The 23,456-nt window shown below is 48.1% G+C and overlaps 1 protein-coding gene across 1 annotated transcript in view; it reads left to right on the top strand.

Annotated features, from left to right (window-relative positions):
* Positions 1 to 22,311, top strand: part of LOC120751232 (TOG array regulator of axonemal microtubules protein 2-like) — a 56,686-nt gene extending 34,375 nt beyond the window's left edge. Inside the window, exons 13-25 of the mRNA XM_058420092.1 lie at positions 1,121 to 1,247; positions 1,897 to 2,025; positions 5,894 to 6,028; positions 11,143 to 11,424; positions 12,792 to 12,880; positions 13,401 to 13,551; positions 14,654 to 14,818; positions 15,095 to 15,227; positions 17,404 to 17,509; positions 18,046 to 18,281; positions 19,795 to 19,947; positions 21,129 to 21,246; positions 22,204 to 22,311. Coding sequence (XP_058276075.1) covers positions 11,214 to 11,424; positions 12,792 to 12,880; positions 13,401 to 13,551; positions 14,654 to 14,818; positions 15,095 to 15,227; positions 17,404 to 17,509; positions 18,046 to 18,281; positions 19,795 to 19,947; positions 21,129 to 21,246; positions 22,204 to 22,311 — 1,470 coding nt within the window. The 5' untranslated portion in view covers positions 1,121 to 1,247; positions 1,897 to 2,025; positions 5,894 to 6,028; positions 11,143 to 11,213. The remainder of the gene's footprint in view (positions 1 to 1,120; positions 1,248 to 1,896; positions 2,026 to 5,893; positions 6,029 to 11,142; positions 11,425 to 12,791; positions 12,881 to 13,400; positions 13,552 to 14,653; positions 14,819 to 15,094; positions 15,228 to 17,403; positions 17,510 to 18,045; positions 18,282 to 19,794; positions 19,948 to 21,128; positions 21,247 to 22,203) is intronic.
* The last annotated feature ends 1,145 nt before the right edge of the window (positions 22,312 to 23,456 follow it).

Genomic DNA, 23,456 nt, shown 5'->3' with positions numbered 1-23,456 from the left:
GCAGGGGAAGAGAGTTAGGTTCCATTTCAGTGTGGGGGAGATGGGCACTGCTGAGCAAGGACAAATAGAAAAAAACGTTATAAATCCAATGCAATAGAAACGCAATGAATGCATTACAACAAACTATGATTACTGTTGTGATAAAAATTAATTTGCGGATGGGGGGGGTTCTTGTTCCAGGTGATTTTGGCTTGCTATGAGTATTAGAAGAAGCAGTCAGCACGATAGGACTAGTGGGGGGGGGGGGGGGGGGCTGGAGATTTGGTCAATGGAGGTTCAAGGGGTTAGGTTGGGTTTCACCTGACTAGAGCGACCTAGAACCGTGGTTCTAGATAGTACCTAGACCTGGTCCCTTGGGCTGGACCCCCCCAGTTGGAGGGAAAACCCAGACTGGCTTTCTCCTGGAAACTGGAATGGAGTCAGCAAAGGGGAAAAGAAAACCAAGACTGGATTGCACACGGAGTCTGGATTGGTGTCACCTGCATGGAGGGAAAATCTGGACTGTACTCTGGGCAGTGAGTTTAAGTCTGTGTAGAATGCAAGTGCATAATTCAGGACTGATCCAATCCCACTGAAGAAGGTTTTCCATCCAGTTTGGTGAGAATGGGCCTCAAGTTGTGATTTGCATCCACAGCTCCCCAGTGTGGACTTTTCCTGTGTAACGCTGGCATCAGGGGCAGAGAAATGCTCTTGGAAATGAAATTGAAAGGCAGCATCTGAGACAATGGCCTTTCAATCTGGGGTTCAAATTTCTATGAAATAACTTCAGTGCTATCTGTTACAGAATAACAGAAATCAAATGGAGACAAGCAGATCAACATGGTATTGATTTCTTCTGGGGAGGATGTTCTACACTAATGATCCCTTTTCCTCATTTACTGAAGCTATCTCTGTGTTATCCCTACCTCTTGCTGAACCTGCACCCCAACTTTGCAATATGTGCCACGGGTGGATTAATTGAAGATAATTTTAGGGAATAAAGAATTCTTCTGAAGCACATCTCCACCTTTGATTTCCTCTGAAAACAGACCATGAACAGAAACATACTGAATCTGCATGTGGTCTGTGTTTTATTTCAAAATCATTGTTTCTCAAGTGATGCTTTCTGTTTTGTTTCCAGATTGAAAATGGAGTTGCTGAGATAAGTTTTAAGAGTAAGAAAGCAGCAAGTTCTCTAGGGTATGACAGTCTGTGAGCACTGGACGGGTCCTATTTCTATATTGTGGCATCAGTGGTGGAGTCTATGGGTAAGTTGCTCTTGAATTGAAATTTGTCTTGATGCTTCTGCAAATGTGAATAGAACTGGAAATGAAAATTATGGCCACATTGAAATGCGGCACTACATCGAGTTCAGCTGACAGTGGGAAGTGGTTTTTTTATCCACAAAGCTTTATTGAACTTAAGTTTGCACTCCTGAGCTGTGAGTTTACTTTCAAAGGTGTGCTATTGCTGAAGATCAGACCCAATTCACATTCTGCCATTGTTCCTGTCCTAAAACAGCATTTAAGTTGCTCTGCACCAGTTCCATAAGGAAGTATGCTAATGTAATATTAAAACGAAATAATGATGTGATGCTGCATCTTGTTTATCTGACATTAAAATCTAGGGCTGCAGCTATAACTCCTGATTGCCTTTTTGTATGAGTGATTTAGTGCTCAAACTAAGTTCAGCGATCAGAATTAAAAAACAAACAAACAAAAACACACAAGAAGAGGAAAAAAAGAGAGGCTGCATTAGGAGCACATTTCCTCTCTGGAAAAACTAGAGACCTTTACTTAGGGCTGTTCCTTTTGCCAGCATCCCAAATGCTCCTAGATTCCTTAAAAAAGTAAATTCCAGTATCATCTGCCTTGAGACGTGGAAGACCAGGAAATGACATGTCTTAAATGTCCACAGGGAACTGAAGAGTTTTCCTGGGACGCAGAGTGCTGTCTCCAGCTCTGGGGCCTCCAACATGAGAAGGACATGAACCTGCTGAAATTATTCCAGAGGAGAAATAATGGCTAAAGAACCTCTCCTATGAAGGTAATTTGGGAGGGCTGGGATTTTTCAGCCTGGAAAAAAGGCTTTGGCAACACTTAGAGCATCCTTCTTGTGCTGAAAAGGGGTTAAAGGAAGGCTGGAAAAAAATATATATACAAGACCTTGGAATGATAGGACACAGGGGAATGGCCTTAAATGGAAAGAGGGCATGTTTCTATTACAGAACAGGTACAAATGCTGTACTGTGAGGGTGGCAAGGCAGTGAGAGGGGTTTTCCAGAGAAGTTGTGGATGCCCTATCCCTGGCAGTGTTCAATGTCAGGTTAGATGAGGCTTTGAGCAACCTGGTCTAGTGGCAGGTGACGCGACTACAAAAGGGAGGGGCTTGATGAGCCTCAAGGTGCATGAGTGGAGTGCATTCAATGCCATGTTCTCTAGCCCAGGTGTTGATAAGGCTGTTCTTGAAGTGGGTCCCATTGATGACTCGATTCTCTCCAGGGTGCCATGTCTCCAAAGGGTTTGCTTTTCAAGGCCCACCATGGTGTTCTGGGCAGTAGCGTGAGGCACAGGGTAGGTCTCTAACCATCCAATGGTGGCTTCCACCATGGTCAGCACATAGCGCTGGCCTTGGTGGGTTTGGGGAAGGGTGATGTAGTCAATCTGCCAGGCTTCCCCGTACTTATACTTGGACCTTTGAACACCATACCATAGTGGCTTTGCCTGCTTGGCCTGCTTGATGGCAGCACACGTCTCACAGTCATGGATAACCTGAGAAATACTGTCCATGGTGAGATCCAGCCCTCGGTCTTGTGCCCACTTATAGGTGGCATCCCTGCCCTGATGACCTGAGGCATCATGGGCCCATGGAGCTAGGAACAGCTCTCCCTTGTGTGGCCAATCTAAGTCTATCTTGGGCACCTCTATCTTTGCAGCCTGACCTACCTGTTTGTTGTTCTGGTGTTCCTCGTTAGCCCGACTCTTGGGGACATGGGCATCTACATGGTAGACTTTCACAGGTAGCTTCTCTACCTGACTGGCAGTGCCCTACCATTCATCAGCAGCCCAGACTGGTTTCCCCCTACACTGCCAGTTGGCCTTTTTCCACCTTTCCAGCAAAGCCCACAGAGAACAGGAGAATGCCAATCAGTGTATCCGTGACTCGGTGTAGAGGTAGAGCTTTGGTCCCTTCTGTCTTTCAGCAATGTCCAGGGCTAGTTGAACAGCTTTGGGTTCAGTTAGTTGACTCGATCCACCCTCTCTTTCAGTGACTTGTGCAACTTGCAGTGTGGGGCTTTATAGGGCTGCTTTTTACTTCTGGTTTCTCCTTAGGATGCGGCAGGAACTATTAGTGAAAAGAGCATAGCGTGTTTCTTTGGCTGGCAGTTGGTTATATGGTAGAGTTGCTTTAGCACGTGTCGCTTGTTCCTGCTCCTCTCCAGCCGTGAGATGAAAGTTTTGACTTTCTGGCCAGTTGGTAATTACTTCTAAAATCTCAGGGCGGTTTGGGTTTCCAATACGGGTGCACTAAGTGATGAGGGCAATCCATTTGCTCCATGTGGTGTCGGTGGCATGATGGGTAGAGGGAACCTTTCCTTTAAACATCCACCCTAGCACTGGTAGTCAGGGTGCCAGGAGGAGTTGTGCTTGTGTGCCAATCACCTCTGAGGCGGCTTGAACTCTTTCCTAGGTGGCCAAGATTTCCTTCTCTGTTGGAGTGTAGTTGGCTTTGGACCCTCTGTAACTTGGGCTCTAGAACCCCCAGGCACCTTCTGCCAAAGGCTTTAGTACAGGCCATTGTTCCCAGCTGTAGAGTAGAGCACATTCTTTGCCTCTGGTCTTATCCTGACTGGGTCAAAGGCTACCACACGAGTGACCTCCTGCTTGATCTGGGCAAAGGCTTGTTGCTGTTCAGGGCCCCAGTGGAAATCGTTCTTCTTGCGGGTGACCAGGTAGAGAGGGCTCACAATCTGGCTGTACTCAGGGATGTGCCTTCTCCAAAAACCTATGGCGCCTAGGAAAGCTTGTGTTTCCTTCTTGCTGGTCTGTGGAGATGTTGCAGTGGTCTTATTGATGACCTTGGTGGGTATCTGACGCTGTCTGTCTTGCCACTTTAGTTTCAGGAACTGGATCTCTTGGGCAGGTCCCTTGACTTTGCTCTTCTTGATGGCAAAACCGGCTTTCAGGAGAATGTGGTGGATCTTCTCTCCTTTCTCAAACCCTTCCGTTGCTGTGTTCCCCTACACAATGATGTCATTGATGTACTGTAGGTGTTCCGGAGCCTCACCCTTTCCCAGTGCAGCTTGGGTGAGTCTAGGGCAGATGGTGGGGCTGTGTTTCCACCTCTGGGGCAATCGGTTTTAGGTGTACTGCACACCCCTCCATCCTCCAGGGGGCCGTTTTCTGATTATGGGCCAATGGGGCCCACCAGTGACATGACACATTCCATCATCCCATTGTGAGATGCTCCAGCCGGTGGGGGAGGAGCCAACTGTTCCTAGCTAGATCAAAACTAGGACTGAAGAACATAAGGTATCCAGGTTTTCCACTGTATTCCCAGAGGAAGACCGGACCCGTCTCGTCACCACTGGACTTTCTACAGGACCATCTCTACTCCCCAGAACCGAATCTGTTACTCTGGGAGGAGTTATTTGGACTGCTTCCAACACCCTGACCCTCAGGGTGCCAGGTCATATCCCTGACTCTGTCAGGGTTGTCTAGGATTTTTGGTTGCTACCTTGCTTGGATTTTTAATACTACTATATTTCTTCCTTTTTTTTTTCTTTTTTTCTTCCTTTTTTTTTTTTTTTTAAATTAAAATAAAAACCCCTTTCCTAGTAATGAACTGTTATTCCTATTCCCAAATCTTTGCCTGAAAGCCTCTAATTGCAAAATCATAATAATTTAGAGGGAAGGGGGCTTACATTCTCTTCCATTCCAAGGGAGGCTCTAGCTCTCCTTAGCAGACAAGTGTCTTTCAGAACCAAGACACTGAATAACTCTGTCCTTTATGAGGGAGTTATGACCACTTAATAAAAAAACCAACAAAACCCCCCTGAAGCTGATATTTCTATTTTCACTTGATTCTTCTTTGGGGGGAAAAAAGGACCTGACGTTGTTCTCATCCCTGGTTTCATGACAGATGTGGATATCTGCTCTGGGGGCCAGGACAGCTGCATGTCAGGGATGTGATGGGTAGTGGGCACCACTGGTTGATGCTGTGTTCTTGCCTACCTGGACTGGTCAATGCTGCTGCTGCTGGGGTTTGAATATTGCCACGGAGCTTCTGTGGACACGGAACAGTCCTTGCCCTTGCAGGTGGATCTGTGCCTCCCCTGGAGGCTCTGATTTGCCCTGGATTGGTGGAGAGAGAAGATGCCAGGGAAGCCACAAAGCCTCCACTTGCTCCTTTTTTTGCCAAGTACCCTGGAGTGAGTGCAGTAACCCTGAGGATGGAGAAGGCCTTGGGATGAGGCCAAGAGACCTGGGGAAAGCATTTTGCAGAATGGCACTTGTGTGGAAAGGTTTGTCTAATACTTGGTGGTTTTGTTCATATTGCGTGTGTTTTCTTTTTTGAATGAATATTTGAGTTCTGGGGCACTGCATTCAAAGGCAAGCAGATCTTTTCTAGTGCACAATATCCTTCTTCTAATTATTTTCTCTTTGATTTTGTGGAGCAAAGTTGGGTTTTGGTTTCATCCTCTGTACATAAGGGCACAGGAACTGCACTGACCCTTCCACACCAAGAGTTCCATGTGCACACTGGTTAATTGGAGTAGGTGATTTAGGCTCTGCCCAAAGGAGATTCCCAAAGGAGGTTTAAAGAGAGGCACTGTTGGATTTCGCAGAGGTGGTTGAGTTAATTTTTGTGTTGTGTACTAAACAGTTGAACGTTTTTTTTTTTTTCCTTCCAGAATGCTGCCGTGCAACCCACCTGGGTGCTTGGCACATCCTAGGTTTTTTTCCCCTCTCTTGTCACATCAGAACACCCTGGCATCCTCAGGTCCAGAGGGACTTTGAGAAAAAGGATTCCCAGTGAGACAAGCAAGGTAATGTTTTTGTTATGGATTTCCTTGGAAAATTCTGCAAGAAAATAATTTCCACCTGTGTTTGGGTTTTTTGTTTGGTTTATTTTTGTTTTGTTTTGTTCGGTGGTGTTTTTTAGGGGTTTTTGTTGGTGGTGGTTTTAGTTTTGGTTTTGTGTGAGTTTTGTTTTCTTTTTCACAAAACCAAACTCTGAAGCAAGCCACCTCTGGGAAACCCAACAGCAGCTGTCACTGAAACTCCAGTGGGAGTCTCTTCCAGGCTGAGCTGAAATGCCCTGTGTCCCTGAGAAAAAGTGTCACTTAGCATGGGGTACGACTGACTTGAGGCCTTAGTTGCACAGCAGCGCTGCTCCTCTAGGGATATGCACTATGGCTGAGGAGGGGCGGGTATGGAAGAAGGAGGAAAACAGCCCAGCCTTTCACAAGCTTTTCAGAGTCTGCACTGGGGCTGGAGGCGCTTCCCTCCTCTGCTTTGCATGGATTTTATCTGCTCCCCTCCTCTCCCCCATGTCAAAGTTCCCAGCACATGGGGATTGTTTGGCTCCCTCTGGCCTCAGCTCTGTGGCACAGGAGCAGTTTCCCTCTGTGGGTGCAAGAACACGTCCTCTACTTTCTGCAGTGTCCTTCTCTTGCCCCCTTGGAGCCTTTAGACCATGCTGCCGTGCAGAGCACAGAAAGAGTTTGGTGTGGTCATGGCCATGCCCGGTCCTGGCTGTGGTCTTGAGGAACTGTCTCTGTCACAAAGTCAGGGTGCTTCTGACGGTGTCCCCACCCTGGCTGTGGCCGCCTGAGCGTGCAGGTACTGCCGTGGGAGGGCTCTGCCAGGGGGCCTGAGCCTGGGCTGGGTGGGGGCTCATCGGATCTGTGAACCCACCACATGCCTACCCAGGCCACAGCCCTGCACTTTTCCCACCCCTGCCACACACAAGGCAGCCAGTAAAGCCCTGCACGCCTTTCACCCTGACTACTGCTCTCTGACCTTTTGCTTTGCCCTTAATGTCTCACCCTGAACACTGACTTTCAAAGCTGGTATTGGCAGTAACAGGCCGCCAGTTCAGTTCTGTGTTTAGGTGTAGTAGAGAAACAGGATCTTTCTCTTGTGCTGACAGGGCAGTGATTGGAGGATGTGGTAAAGAGACTGGAATGCAAAGAGAATTAAAAATATGAAGATGGGCTTCGTTTTGTGGCCAGAGCTCTACTCTGCAGAACCACATTTCCTGAACTTGGCAATCCCACGCACCTGCCACGAGTACACACCAGGTGTGAACCACAGGCCCTGTGTAGGCCAAGCACTTAGACAGGTTGCACATGCTGAGAGCACACCCTGAACGCATGCTGCACCCTGCCTTTAAACCTGTCCCTTTAGCTGCCCCTTGCCCTTTTCCTGTGATTTTCGATTTCTTGCGACCAGTGGGTTTTCCCACAATGTCGACCAGATTGCGTGATCCCGTCTATGTTTTCCTGATGGTAGGCTACATTCCCTCCACGCTACGTTTTCCCATGTGCCAGACTGCGTGTGCAATCATCTGTGTTTTCCCAATTCCTGAGTCCACATGATCACATCCACATTTTCCTAATTCTGTATGATGCATCATCCAGTCTGTGTTTTCCCACGATCTAGACTGCCTGAGTGCTCCTGTCCATTTCCCTGATTCTGGACTTTGTGTGCGATCTGGGCCACGTTTTCCCACATTCTGCACTCTGCAAGTGATTCAGTTCATGGTTTCCCAATTTTGGAGTCTGTGTGCAGTCTGGGCCATGTTTTCCCACATTCTGCATGCGATTCAGTCCAGAGTTTCCTGATTCTGGACTCGGTGCCATCTGGGCCATGTTTTTTCAGATTCTGCACTCTGCAAATGATTCAGTCCACAGTTTCCTGGTTCTGAACTCTGTGTGCAATGCTGGGCCACGTTTTCCCACATTTGGCACTCTGCACATGATTCAGTCCATGGTTTCCTGATTCTAGAGTCTGTGTGCAAGCTGGGCCAGGTTTTCCCACATTCTGCACTCGGTACACGATCCACTCCATGGTTTCCTGATTCTGGACTCTGTGTGCAATCTGGGTCATGTTTTCCCGCATTCTGCACGCAATTCAGTCCACGGTTTCCTGTTTCTGGATTCTGTGTGCGATCTGGGCCATGTTTTCCACACATTCTGCACTCTGCCCGCAATTCACTCCACGGTTTCCTGATTCTGGACTATGTGTGCAATCTGGGCCATGTTTTCCCACATTCTGCACTCTGCATGCGATTCAGTCCACGTTTCCTGATAATGAACTCTGTGTGCAATCTGGGCCATGTTTTCCCACATTCTGCACTCTGCCCGCAATTCAGTCCACGGTTTCCTGATTCTGGACTCTGTGTGCAATCTAGGCCACATTTTCCCACATTCTGCACTCTGCCAGTGATTCAGTTCATGGTTCCCCAGTTCTGGAGTCTGTTTGCGATCTCGGCCATGTTTTCCCACGTTCTGCACTCTGCATGCGATCCACTCCATGCTTTCCTGATTCTGGACTCTGTGTGCAATCTGGGTCATGTTTTCCCACATTCTGCACTCTGCACGCGATTCACTCCACAGTTTCCTGTTTCTGGATTCTGTGTGAGATCTGGGCCGTGTTTTCCACACATTCTGCACTCTGCCCGCAATTCACTCCATGCTTTCCTGATTCTGGACTATGTGTGCAATGCTGGGCTTTGTTTTCCCACATTCTGCACTCTGCCCGCAATTCAGTCCATGGTTTCCTGATTCTGGACGCTGTGTGCGATCTGGGCCATGTTTTTTCACGTTCTGCACTCTGCAAATGATTCAGTCCACAGTTTCCTGATTCTGAACTCTGTGTGCAATGCTGGGCCATGTTTTCCCACATTCTGCACTCTGCACACGATCCACTCCATGGTTTCCTGATTTTGGACTCTGTGTGCAATGCTGGGCCACGTTTTCCCACATTCTGCACTCTGCACGCAATTCAGTTCACGGTTTCCTAGTTCTGGCGTCTGTGTGCAGTCTGGGCCCTGTTTTCCCACATTCTGCACTCTGCACGCAATTCAGTCCACGGTTTCCTTATTCTGGACTATGTGTGTTCCTCATGCCATGATCTGTGTGTGATTTGGTCTGGGATTTTCTCTGTGCTAGGTTCTGCGCACGATCCAGTCCAAGTTTTCCATCCTTGCTGGGTTCCAAAGTCCAGCCCCGCTGCTTTTTCCTCTCGTGCCAGGCTTTATGCGTGATCCCACCTGTTTTTTCCCATATCTCCTCCTCTGTGTGTGTTCCCACCATTTTTTTTCCCTGTGCCAAGCTCCGTGAGTGATCTTGCCCCATTTTGCGCCCATGCTGCCACCTGGCCCGGATTCAGGCTGGATTTTTCTCTCATTGCAGGTTCCAGGCACAGTGTGATCTGGGTTTCTCTTTGTTCTGGGTCACAGCTGACATCTGTTTTAGGTTTTTGCCTGTTCTGGATTATGGCTGATACACGGTCTAGGCTTTCCCCCATGCAGGACCTCAGATATAACCTCACCCACTTTTTCTCCCCATTCCAAACTTCTGGCACAGCCCTGTTTGGGTTTCCCCTCATACTGGATTCTGGGTTGGATTCTCGCTTTGGTCTGGTGTTGCTAGATGGACGCGAAAAGAACTACAATCACGCAGTCAAGTTCAGAGAAAAAAGAGAGAAGTTTATTTCTTGACTTGGATTTATATAGATTCTGGACAACAACCAGGGATTCCCCAAAGATCTCTTCTCACTGGGGAATTGGAAATAATTATTAATTGCAGAAATGTTTTCTGAAGCCTTTCCCCTTTGCTGGTAGACCTTCTCTTTCTTCCTTTGAATGTACAGCTGTTCCCCACTGTCTTTTGCCTGAATTCCTTGCAGCTCCTAACTGGGAAAACCTGGAATAACTTAGAGGGGACAGAGGTGACATTTTTAGCTGAAAACCTGAGGCAATTGAGAGGGGACACAAGAACGGTTTACGTAGGAAAATGCGAGGGGATGTTGAGGGGAGCGAGGTGGCATTTTTGAGGAAAAAGCTGAGGTGATGTTTAGGGGAGAGAGTGAAAATTTTTGGAGCAGAAAAGAGTTAATCAATATTGTACCAGGAGTAAAATTTTGGGGTTAAACTCGATGTAATCTGTAGGGGACAAAATGAATATTTTGGAGTAAAAATGAAGTACTCAGTAGTATATAAGAAAGGAAATTTTTAGAGGCGAGACTTGACAAAATCTCAAGAGCAGAGAATGAACACTGAAGAAAAACTGGGGTGAGGAGCAGTAGGCATGTAGGGAAAATTTGGGGGCTAAATGTGAGCTAATCTCTGCTTGGCTGCCATATGAATTTGTCCTTTGTGAAGCCATCTATAGCATTAGTTCTCTTAGTTTTAACAGGTCTGTTGGAGAGTATTTCAGAATGGGCTCTACCATTTCCATTAGGAAAATTTTGCATTTTCAGTATTAGGCGAGATCAGAAATATTTTGAGGCAGGTAATGTTTATGTTGGGTTTGATTATCTCTGCAGAGAAGAAAGCAGGGAATAAACCCCCTGGAGCAGAGCAAAAGTGGAACGTTTGGATGACCACTTAATTCCCTTCCAATACAGGCACGCAGAATACTGGGGACGTCTAATGGAGAAAGCAAAGCTTCTTTTGCATCTAACACGTGGGGCCACTGTTTGTGTTCCAGCACTTCCTTTGTTGTGAAGAGTGATGTGAACATTCCCAAAAGTGCAAAAGGAGGCCTAGAATGGAGTGGGAGATACAGAAGCAAAGGCCTTGAAAAGTACTTTAGAATACAATTACTTCCTAGACAGTGTCATATTCTAGAGACCACTGGGAGTTTCAAACTGTTTGGAAGGAAAGGCATCCTTCCAAAGGATGGAGGTCGTAGGGAGGGAGTAGTAGTAGGGAGGCAACAGGCAACACTTAAAGTAGTAGAACCCTTCTGTCCTGGCCTGCCAGCTCTGTATTGGTCAGAGTAATTAAATTGATGCTAGTTTCCTGAAAAATCAAAACCAACCAATCATTTCAGTAACTCAAATATGCTTTGAATTCCTCACCCATTAGATGGGTTGACTGTAAAGGCGTGACTTCAATTAACTCACTTCTTCTCTTGTACCTGATCTACAGCTTCTTCAGGATCTACAACAAACACCCAGAAGAAGAAAGGAAAGAGCTCGTGGTGTCGGATCGGACCTGGGATGCCTCTGTTCCCAAGGAAACTCGCTGACCTGTTTGGGTTGAAGACTTATGAGCAGAACCCAGTCCTTGGGAATGGAGGTCTTGGCTCCCGGCCTGCTGAGGGGCCCTTGGCCCAGGAGCCCCGGCAGAGGCAGCTGAGCAGCGCTGTCCCCAGGGTCGATGCCGAGGAGGACAAGGTGAAGGCCGAGCATGGCTCAGCCTCACCAAGAGGTGAGGGGGGGGAACTGGGCCACTCTCTGGTGGGAGGAAGGGTCTTGTGCCAGCCCAGAGAGCCAGTGCACATTGCCAGGGAACAGTTCTGCCTGGTATGTCCCCCTGCAATGAGCTGTGCTGCTCCCAGTGCCCCGTGTGGCTGTGGGGCTGCTCCGCTGTGGGGCAGGGAGAGGAGCAGGAGGGTGCATGTGCAGCTGACCCATTCCTGGAAAGCACAGGGCTCTGGCCTCCCTGCTGTCCCAGGGCAGCCCAGAGGCCAGGCTGTTGCTGTGGCAGCTCTGTGGAAGTGGGTCGCTGTGTCCCCCTGGCCTTCCTCAAGGGCCTTCCAGTGGGAAGCCTGTGCATCTATTTAAAAGTTTCCAGGAAGTCTGTCCCATGAAATATGGAGCTTCAGATGCTTTATGTTTCCATTGCAGCCTCGGTTACATTTTGCATGTCCATTTTGCAGACCTGACTGGCTGCAGTGGTCCCAGGCAGGTTACCCTGGGGTCAGTAGTCTCCCTACCAACTTCCCAGATGCTCTTACATGCCTACACCTTGTCTTCCATCCACAATTGCCCTCCTTCCTCAAAACCCCTATCTAACTCTCCTTTATTACTAAGGTGATCATTTTGCAGGGGAAAAAAATCCTGATTTAAGATTATGGCTTTTTTCCTACTTTGTTGCCATTTGATTATATCCTCTGTGAAGCTGTTGTATAGAATGATTAGTTCTCTGAATTTTAACAGTTCTGTTGGAGAATATTTCAGAATGAGCTACATTGTTCTACTTGCATTAAGCAAATCAGCCTTTATTCAGCCTGGCCCAAAAGTGGCCCAATCTCATACACTTTAGAATGAAAATCCTTGAGGAAGACAAAATATCCAGTGTCAAGAACACAGTTCACATTTGGGTAACACTCCTGCAATCCCAAGCTTTTCTTTTAAAGTCCTCTAAAATATTCCAACAAAGAGAAGAAAATGTTGATCTAAATGCATATAGGTATTAGAATCCGGCACTTCTTCCAGGAACCATAAAGGAGAGGTTTATTAAAGTCAGCATAAGGGCAGATAAGAATCTGTCAAGCAATCTCTCTCTCTGCCCTTCTCTATCAAACACAGCAGCTCTCCAGCCTCCAGGGGCTGAGGCCTTCATCATGCAGCAAGTTTCATTCTGCTGGCCAACAGAGTAATGTCATGTCTGCTGCCAGTAGCCCATCCATTGGGAGAGGGTCTAGCATCTGCACCTTGCTGCTCTCCTACACAATCTCTGTGTCTTATGTGAGCTCTGCAATCTGGAACCAGTCTTGCCTGTTGCCCAGCATGGCGTTTCTGGGCGCTTGAAGTCTGCCAGAGATTTACACGAACCTTTGCTTCCATTTCCAGGCCTCCAATGGAGCCAGGCCAAGGAGATGGGTCATTCCACCAGTCCTGGTCCTACCCGTTATGAAGAACTGAGGGATGGCTTTGAAAAGGTGAGGGATAAGGAGAGGGATGAGCCCACTGAGGTCTCCTGGTCTCAGAGACCCAGTCATTCAGAGTCCTTCAGAGCTGAGTCCTTCAGAAGCCAGGAAGTGAGAAGCAGCGGCAATTCCTGGCCATGAGTGTTAAGCAGCAGCTAATTGACCCCCCTTGCTCTGTATTGCATGTGGTTTTTATTCTCCTGCCATGGCCTGTAGGAGCTGAACTGCCTGCTCACTGGTGATGGGAGCTCTTCATCTCCCTTGGAGCACTCCTATGACTTCCATGCTTTAAGCAGAGCTTCCCAACATAGGTTGCACTTGGAGCAGTGTAAGGCTGTGGCACTAAAGTGTTCCACCTCACTGTGTATAATTGCCAAGGTGAGGATGGGAGACATTCTTCGGAAACCATTGGAATGTATATGGAGCTGCATTAAAGACTATGCCACTCTATGCACTCTGGGCTCCTGAGGAGATGTTGTGTCTGGTTTGTGTGTCTCTGCTTACATCTCTGATGTATTTCCATTGCAACTAGCTCCACGCTGTGTTGTACTGGTTGGCTCGAGAGAACCTAGACCAGAAGGACGTAGAGCGTTGGGTGGAGGAGATCAAGGAAAGGAGACAAAAGAATATGTCCTTGCAGCTGCCTCCTCAGACAGCTGACCCTGGGGATGCAGCTGAAGCAAGTAAGTGGTGGCTACAGTTGTGGTCCTTTTTGACCACTTGCTTGTCCTTTGCGCAGTGTTGCAATCAGACCGGGGGGCTGTTCTGCTTGCATCTGAGTGCAAGCTTGCACAGCATTTATTTCCATTCCACAAAGAAAAATACAGAGGCATGAAGTGTCTTGTGCATGGCCTCACTGAGTCAGTAACAGAATACCAGCTCCCCACCCTCAGCTCTAAAGTGTTTCAGAGTAGAAATTTCTGTCTTGCAAAGCTGACTGGGGCTTCAGACTCTCTCCTGGAGAGCAGCCTTCAGGGATGGTGAGTCCAAAAGAATGCTTTTCAACCAAGGGGCAACCTGGAAGAAACAAAATTCGACTCCTTCTGAGGAAAACACCAGAGATCCTTCTCCTACCACTCCCTGCTGTGGAGCTGGTGCTGTAGAGCTGTGCTGAAGCCTCAAGCCAGTGCTTCTGTTGTAGCTCCAGGAGCAAGCGGCATTCCAGACTGAATCCTGGCTGAGGGACTCTGTCTGCAGTGCTGTGTGCGCTGCCCCGAGGGCAGCAGCAGGGACCTTAGGAGGCAGCACTCAGCCCGAGAGCATCACACAAGGTTATGTGCACTTTCATTTGAAAACTGCCCTAGCCAGCCTCAGAAACAGGAGAACAAAAGCAAATACTGGGTTTTCCTTGTTTCTTAGAGGAAGCATCACTGCACTTTGGTTTTAAGTTAGAAGAGGGTAGATTTAAATTAGATATTGGGGAGATTTTTTTTATGATGAATGGGATGAAATGCTGGAAGGCTTCACCCACAGGAGCTGTTGTTGATCCACCCTTGAAGATGTTCAGGGCCAATTTATATGGGGCTCTGAGGAACCTGATCTAGATGAAAATGTCCCAGCTCGCAGGGCTTGGCCTAGAATGTGGTTAAAGGTGCCTTCCAAGCCAAATTCTTTCAGGATTCTGTGATTCTTTGATCATTGTCCCATGTTAGTGTGCCTATGTTATACTTGAAGTTCTTTGGGATAACAAAGAGATGTTACCCAACTCCACCAAGTTTTCTGGCCCTTTCCATTATCACCCTGTCCAGCTCCCCCTGCTTACAAGCTCCTCTTTGTTCCCTTCAGGCTTTAGCCTACCACCTGTCAATGGCACAGCTTCCGGTGTGCAGAGAAAACACCCCAGTAGTTCCTTGAAGAAGAAGGTCTTGAGGAAGGAGGACAATGTGCCCTTACTGTCCAAGACACCCATCATCCGTGGGGATGGCAGCTTCCCACGCAAGCTGCCATCAGGTAAGCCTGGTCCGTGGCAGCTTTTTCCCCACACGGGTTTTTTCCTTGCACAAGGAGCACAAACTGCCCCCTTCCTCAGCCAGCACGGCTGGGATCTTGGGTCCATAGCCTGACCTGAGAACGAGCAGCAAATCTACTTTGGACAGCAGGGAAGTCTCTGACCCAGTGCCAGTTTGTACCACATGGAAGCCTGGCTGGGAGATGGGGCTGCAGGCCGCTCCATGGTGGGGTGCCTTGCCCAGGCTGCAGCGCTCATGGCTGACCTTCTCCTTACAGTGACCTCGCAGACGGCCACGGGTGCCGAGCGCCCAGAGGAGCCGCTCCGTGGGCATGGGCAGAAGGGCACAGCCTCTTCTGATCCACAGCAGTCCTTGCTCCAGGCACTCTCCCTGCTCAGCAGTGATGACTGGTAAGAAAGGCCCCGTTGACTCTGTCTCCCTTCTTAGCGTTAGGGTAGGTTAGAAGTGAATCTTGCTAGCGCCTCTGAGCCGCCACAGCCCAGAGGGCCAAAGGGCACTCGTGAAACTACTCCAGAGCAGCGAGAGGATTAAGATTTGAGAGCTGTCTTTTCTTGGCCTTGGTCTGCAGCTGTGCTCCAGCTACAGCAGTTCCGTGCTCTTTCCTTGCTTTGCCTAGTGCTCCATGGACCTACAAAGAAAATTGTGAGGGAAGAGGGAAAGCTGTGGGAGAAGATGATTTGTTGTCTGAAGCCAGAAGCAGGATGGCAGCAGTTTTGAGTGTAGAGATTTGGGTGCCTTGGGGCACCGGCTCAGTGGGACTGGTTAAGATTTCTCTCTAGTCTCACTGCTGACAGCAATGGCAGGTGACAGGGTCTCCATGGGACCACCTGCATGTCCATCCCTGAAGCAGCTCCAGGGACTTCCTCTTTCTGACAAATGGACTGAGTTGTGCTTTAATGTCCCTCAGGCCATCCTTTCTCCTGAAGGGCTCATGGCAGAAGAGAAGGAAAAAGAAATATTATCCTCTAGGAATCTTGTCCCTTTGGAATTCAACTTTTCCCTTCTCACTGCTTCATATGGGCCTGAGATGTTTTGTGAATCGTCTAAATGTGTCCCAAAATTAGACACAGACCAGAGAAGGCCCAGGAGTGATAACCCTACAAATGTTAGGTGTTATTGGTTGACATTTTGATGTCTGGCTTAGCATCCACGCACTGGTGGGTGCTTCATTCACACAGGGATAAGAATGAAAAGTCTGCCACAATGCATCTCCTTATGCAGCCACCTTTGCTTTGCCCTTTCTCTTCTGCCTTCTCTTCCCTGTTGTGCATTATTGGGGTTTATATAGTATTTCATTTTTATCTTGGGTTTTGAAATGGTTTCTTCTATATCCCCTGTTCCCCTGGAAAATGTATCACCCCTGAGTTTGTCCCTGCTCCTTTTCCCTGCTCATTCTCCCCCACTGGAATGTAATCCAACTCTGTTCCACCTTATACCTGATTGGGTAGTCCCTGCTTTTAGCCCCTTCCCCACCCTGGATAAAAGCCAGGGAGAGCAGATGGAAAAACCTCTTGGCTCAGGATGGGGACAGGGATGGGATCTCCAGACCCTGCAGGGGCAGGACCACAGGAGAAAGACTGACTAAAGCCATGATTCTCCCCAGACCAAGGGCAGACTCTTTCCTTTGGCCATCGACAGATGCCTGCTCTCCCTAAAGGAAAAGGTTCCAGCCACTATGAGATCTTTGGGACACTGAGGGAAAAATCCTTCCAGCTGTGGTTAGTCTCTCAAGCTAGCCGAGGCAAAAACGGAGCTCGGGGGCTCCGAGAGAGAGAGACACCGCACTTCTCTTTGGTGCCCTGTGAGGTGCAGAGAGATTCTGCAGGGGTGAGGGGTCCAGGTGACACTCAGGGGTGCCCGTGGGATCTGTTGCCAGCCCTGTGCTGCAGCCCTGATGCCTCTCCTACCTTCCTGTAGCTCAGGGCCTACACAAAGGTTTGCACCTTTTAAATAATAAGTTGCTGTTGTGGGGATTGTTTTAGGTAGGGGATAGTGGGAAAAGCCAGAGTTTCAACTGTTCTTGCCCAGGTGTGGAATCCTCTGGGACATCCTGCTGCTTTGTTGGGGAATGTGGAGGTGGAGTGCAGTGGGTGACAGACAGGCCTAGACTGTGGAGTGGAAACTCAGTTCCAGAGTGCCACTGCACACTCTCACTGCTGAACTGCCTGCTGGGGCGGGCAAAGGAGGAAAGTGCCAGGAACAGCCCGATGGGACTGTGTCTCAGGGACAGGTACAGGGAGGTGACAAGAAGCAGCAGCATGGCCCACTCTCACAGCTTCTAGGAAGCAGTTACACAGGGACTTCATGTGCCAGAGATTCCAGAAAGGCTGTCTTCTTAAAACAGCCACAAATGAAGACCCTGAAAGCCCTCTCTTTGCCTCGAGGATTTGTGTATGCTTTTGACAGCCACAACATCCTCTGGCAAAGAGTTTCACGATTTCATTAAATACTCCTTGAAAAGCACCTCCCATTGTTTGACTGAGCTGCCAGCTTGGTCATTTCAGAGGCTGCTGCCTAGTTCTTGGGTGGAGAGAAAATTAAATTGTTTTGGTACTTGCCCTTCAGGGAGCTGAAGGAGAAGGGACTCCTCAGCATCAAACACCTGGCTGGGTCCCATTCGGAAGTCCTGCTTTGTCGACTTCATGACGTTTGCTGGGCAGTTTCCAGCGAGGTGAGAACACTGTTCTGAATTGTCCCCTGTACTTCATACACGGTGTGCAGAGTAGCTTTGTGCTTGTACAGCTCCATGTGTGCTCAGGGATAGCCTTCGTTTCTGTTTTTAGACCTTGTATTTCTGACGTCTGTCAGCTATCTGTCGCATCTGTGCGTCGCTTTTCTGCACAGTGGCACATGACTCTTTTGTCTTGATGATGTTTGCCTTTATGGTTTGAAAGCAGCCCTTGCTTTAATTTGGTTCTTTGTTTTTCAAATGAAAGCACTTAAAATCAAAGCAGTGGACATTCTCAAAGGGTTCAGTAGAAGGCTTTGTTGAAATGTTTTTTTTTGTCAGGCCTGCAGTAAGCCGGCCTGAGGCTAGGAATTGTGCCAGAGTGAGTGCCTTTCTGTGCTTGTGCTCTTCGCCACTTATTGTGCTTTTATAATCTCCTGGACACAGTGAGAAGCGTTGTGATTTCCTGGGACTTTTGTGTAAGGCAGCTGGTCTTCTGTTCAAGGTGATTCTTATGTTTCCCCTCATGACTTCCCCAGGTGACCAACCTCCGCTCAAAGGTGTCCTACTCTGCAATCGTCGCTCTGGGAGAGCTCTTTGCAGCCTTCAAGAAGGACATGGACTCTGAGGTGGATGAGGTGTCTCGGGTCCTTCTTCAGGTGGTGTGGAACTCCCCAGAGTTTGTTCAGGAAGCAGCCACTCAGACCCTGGGGATCATGGTGGCCAATGTGACTCCTGCACGAGCAATGACTGCTCTCATGGACAGGGGAGTCAAGTAGGTTATCCTTCTTTCAGTCATCTTCTTCACCTTCTAGTGAGCAGGTGGGGGAAGGGATGAGAGAATGAATGGGAATGGTGGGAGGGAAGGGTCCTGTATCCTGCATCTTTGGTGAACTCAGTGATTTGATTCTCCAATCAATCTCATTTCTTTCCTCAAGTCACCTGTTTCTGCCCTCCTACAGCCTATTAGTTCACAGGATCACAGAACTGTAGAATATGGGGAGTTGGAAGGGGCCCATCAGGATCATCGAGTCCAGCTCCTGGCCCTGCACAGAACACCCCAAGGGTCACACCATGTGCCTGAGATTGTTGTCCAAACGCTTCTGGAACTCTGTCAGGCTTGGTGCTGTGACCACTGCCCTGGGGAGCCCAACCACGCTCTGGGTGAAAAACCTTTTCCTGATATCCAACCTAAACCTCCTCTGACTCAGCTTCCTGCTGTTTCCTGGAGTTCTCCCAGTCTGTCAGAGTTGCCCAGATGTGGTGAATGGAGGGGACGTGAAAGTGCCTGCAAAGGCTAGGGATAGAGCCTTGTGCTTGTGTGGGAAGAGGGACAATTGCAATTGGAGCTGTGAGCACTCTTCGATATTTCACAGCGCTAACCACAGAGGTCCTGGGAAAATCCATGCATCCTCATTATGCCATTAACTGGAGAAATGAGGAGGGTATTTGCAGGGGTGTGGAGCACATGGAGGAGAATGTGCTGAGTGTGGCACAGCCTGCAAGGAAGGTGCAGCTCCTGCCAAAAGGAGTCTTGTATGACTGGCCTGGCCTTGGAGCTGTGCTTTCTATTCCTACTGATGTTTCATGTTAGCCTTGAGATGATGAATCCCTTTGCAGGCACCTTCACAGGCCGAATGTCATGGGACAGCTGAAGCAAATGCTGCCTTAAGTGTTGGTGCTGGGCCTGATAGTTCCCAAAAGACACTCTCTAGAACAGGACAACCTGGCTGAGCTGACTGCCACCCTTTCCTCAGCTTTGCAATAGGCTAAAGCATTCAGATGTATCCCTTGCCAAGACTCACAGAAGAAACTGGCTCCATGGCTGGATAGTCTGCAACTTCCCTGCCCACAGCGTGTTTTCCCTGCATTTGTTTTTTTCCAAAGGTCTGCAGGTTTGGGGATAAATGGGTGGAAAGAGGCTCAGTCCTGCTGAAGCTCTGTGTAGCGGGTGCCCTCTAATGGGTCAGCACGAATTGTCTTTAATTTCTAAATACTTCATGTGGAATCAATTTCTTGAATCTTTCTCAGAGTACATTTTGGGAAAGAAATTGAGTATCAGATGGTGCAGGGAGACCGAATTCCTCCCTCTTCCTGTCAGGCAGTCCTTCTGTACAATGCTCACTTTGGGTTTATTTGAGGACAGAAACTTCTAAAGTTGTGTCTAATGTTGCAGAGAGAACCCAGGCCTCCTTCCCCCAGCAACGACAGGGAGCACACTCTGGCCAAAGCCTGTGCAGCTGGTCCTCCTTCTCCCTGTGTCCCAGTGTTTGCTCTCTTCTTCCCAGGAGCCGCCAAGCCCAGGTGCGGAAGTGTGCGGCCAAACTCCTCCTGTCCTTGATGGAGAAAATCGGAGTCACGGAGCTCGCAGACACACCCAGGGCTGAGAGGCTGGCACACGTGGCAGGGAAGCTTGCTCAGGACTGTGACAAGGATACAAGGTAATGGTCTTCATTTCACCTCCTAAAACAGGACAACCCTTTGGTGGCTGGCTACCACAGGTAAAACCACAAAAGAGTGGGAACTGAAGGAAATAGGAAGTTACCTCAGTGCCTGGGTAAGGGTGATAGAATCATGGAATATGTTGAGTTGGAAGGGATCCATCAGGCCCATCAAGTCCAGCTCCTGACCATGTGCAGGAGACCCCAAGAGTCACTCCATGTGCCCAAGAGCATTTTCCAAACGCTTCTTGAACTCTGTCAGGCTTGGTGCTGTGACCCCTGCTCTGGGTTGCCTGTGGAAATGACTGTACTGGGTAACCTGAGGTTGGCCAGCAAGAAGGAGCATTGCCAACTTCCTGTGACATGAAGGATTCTTTAGTGAGATCAAAAGAGCTCACATTAGCCAGTCCAACAGTTTTGTTTGGCCATAGGTGCACAACATAAAGCCAAAGTGTTGGCTGCTGTTCCTCCCTGAAGGATCCCAAACACCGATTTCTCATTAGCTGAAGACTTGCCTCGAAATACTTCAGGGGTCTTTCACCAATGTATTCAGTCTTTCTAAACTTCTTTTGCTTTCTCAATTGCTCATCTGATTTCTCAATTGCTGTTACTTGTGGCTCAAGGACTTCCAAATTTCTTTGTGGAGAAGAATGGGTCTCCCTGGTGGCAAAATCAACTCAAACCACCAAAATCCCCTTGCTTTGATGATTAAATTCCCATTAACAGCTGCCAAGAACACAAGAGCAACTAGCTGCCCCTGCACATACATATGGTTTTGAATAATCAAAAGCAATCATGAGGTGTTTTGTCCTGGCGTCCCTGCCAGTTAAAGAAAAGCAAATTATTTGCAGTGGCAGCGAGACACTGCTAGTAGGCTCTGACAACAAAGCAGATGTGTTTCGCTTGTTCCCTGGGGTCCTTCCATCCTACAGAAGCAGAGCCACAGTTCCAGAGGGAAATAGTATTTTGATGTTGCCCCACATTCTCCTCTTGCCTCTTATGTTCAGCTGACAGCTCTGAGCAGTGACAAGTGGAGGTAAATCTCTTTGCTGAGTATGTAATCCTTCTCATGCAAGGAGTGCACCTGATGAGTCTAGGCATCAGCCCCTCCTGTTAACACTCTTCCTTTCTTTGTTTGCTTATCTTTCCTCCTTCCCTCCCTCGCCCCCCTCCTTCCTTAGGCATTACGGCCAGGAGATGGTGAAGATGTTTCTGAGTCATCAAAAACTTAAATGGCTTTTTGAACAATCCGTTTCCACTCGTGACCTGGAAGATATTATGACAAGAATTAGGAAGAAAGTAAGTGCTTGGCAGGAGAAATGTCTCCTTTCTGCAAGTATTGCCACTGCTAATAGGAGATCAAACATATCTGGTCTGTCTTTATCTCATTCCTCTTCTGATGAATCATTTTGCTCCTGGGAATGAGCTGTTAATGCTCAGACCGTTCATGTGCACACCACAAAGCAGCTGACATTATTAGGGAAAAGAGGGGTTTGGAATATTTGGAATATTGGTCACCAACAGGAAAGGGGAGGAGGAGAAAATGAGTTTACCTTTAAGTGTAACTCTCCACCATGCTCTCCCTACTCTGCCCCCAGTGAAGCAATTAAGTGGGAATAGTGCTTCTGAAGATAACAGAGTCTTTGCAAAAGACACTGGAAATAGTAGTACCAAGAAAATTTCCAAATACACAGAAGTTGTCCAAGTAATTCCAAATTGCTACAATTATTGTCTGTCTTCTGGGAATACTGCCCTGCTGTCAAGCCCTGTGCAGTTGGAAGAAGCTTGGTGAATCCAGCAGCATCCAGTGGAAAATTATTTGTTTGATTGGGGGGGTGGGCGGGCGGATTTTGTTCTTTTTATCTCCATGATAGAAGGCAGTGTGCCTTTGTGCAGGAGCAGGGAGAGTGAGTAGTGAATCAAATCAACTTCCAACCCCCAAAGAGTCCCGTTTTTTTCTGCTGCTTCCTTTAAGAACACTCGTTGCCTACCAGTTTGCATTAATCCCCTTTCTGCTCAAGACAAATGAATTTGGGAATTTAGACTGCTGCTCAGTATGGTAGCACCCACAACTTGCCTTGGGTTATTGAAAACAAAGAGCTGGCATCCCAGAATCTCTGGTCTGTTATTCCTGTAAGTTAGGAAGTGTTTCCCTAAGCCTTGAAAGCAGTGATCTTGGTTCTAACTTGTGTTTTAAGCAGAGAATTTCCTATTTTCTATTCAAAGGATTCATGGGGTTTCTCTATGTCTTTGTAGGGGATGGAAAACCAGGAGGGTGAAAAGCCATCTGTCAAGAAGCTGGAGAAGAGGAATGATGACTCGAAGAAGCCCCAGGCCACATTGCCTTTGAGTAAACGGTACTGAGCACTTGAGTTAGATGTGACAAAGCACATGACAAGCTTTACATGTCTCTTCCCGAGGAAAATCTTTCTGGCAGAGATGACCTGTGCCAGAGATTGTTTCCTTTCCCTACAAATGCTCTATGATTCAAAATGTCTACTTTGGCCTTACGTGGAACACAGCTCCTCTGGAGGGGTTTCCATAACCACTGGGCGGCAAAAAGACACCCATTGGTTGCAGCCCAGACGATTCAGAGCAGATTCAGATGCCGTTCCCCAAAGAAGCAGTTCCCATGCATGTGGTTTGGCCTGGCTGAACCTTGGTTTTCTTACCCTCAGACAGTATCAAGTTTGAGTAGTAAGTAGCAAGGCAATTCCTGAGCAACTCTGGTCAACGGGTGCCTCAATGTGGACTTCTTGTCTTGATATTCCTGTCTTCACATAGTTTGCTTGATGGACAGCACGTTTGGCTTATTTCTCCCTGTGCTGCAATCAGCATTTCAGACAGGAATTTGGTCCTTGCTGTCTCTCCATGCCAGGGGCAGAGCTACTTGCACCTGTCATGCTCAGAGGTGGCAGGAAAGAGACCACATGCCTCACAACATAGCTAGGATCTTTCTGTGCTCATGGAAGAGACAGGTTGATCGGGACAATTGTTCCCAGTGGGTTTGTTAAGCTGTGCAGCTAGTCTCTAGGGAAGCAACCGTAATGTGAGTGTAGTGCTGGGACGTCTGGCTTCTGTTTTTATCTCTGTTACTGATTTTCTGCAGGCTTCAGATATGCCCCTGTTGATCTGTTCAGATGCATCTGAGCTACTTTTCCTGGCTGTTAATGCCTGGTGTAGAGACACTTCTGCAGAGTGATGTGTTTCCTTATTAAAATACTCACACCTCCCATATGAGGAGGCATTTAAACTTGGAAGTAGTGTCTCCCTTCCCCCACAAAGCAATGTGACCTGTGTGCCTGGGAAGCCATCTGAAGATAGATCAGATGCATCTCACCCTTGGTTTTCCTGAGTGAGCACTGGAGAGAAGGTTATTTGCAGATTGTCTGCTGTAATGATGGTCATGAGGTCCATGTTGTTTTTCAGAGCCTCATGGTTTTCTAGCTTGAAGTCACATCATCAGGAAAGCTCCTCAAGATGTTTTGCTCACAATTATCAGAAGGTAT

Source organism: Hirundo rustica, chromosome 3, assembly GCF_015227805.2.
Source record: "Hirundo rustica isolate bHirRus1 chromosome 3, bHirRus1.pri.v3, whole genome shotgun sequence".
Classification (NCBI taxonomy): Eukaryota; Metazoa; Chordata; class Aves; order Passeriformes; family Hirundinidae; genus Hirundo; species Hirundo rustica.
The sequence above is the reverse complement of the archived record's forward strand: the minus strand, read 5'-3'. Positions and strand labels throughout refer to the sequence as shown.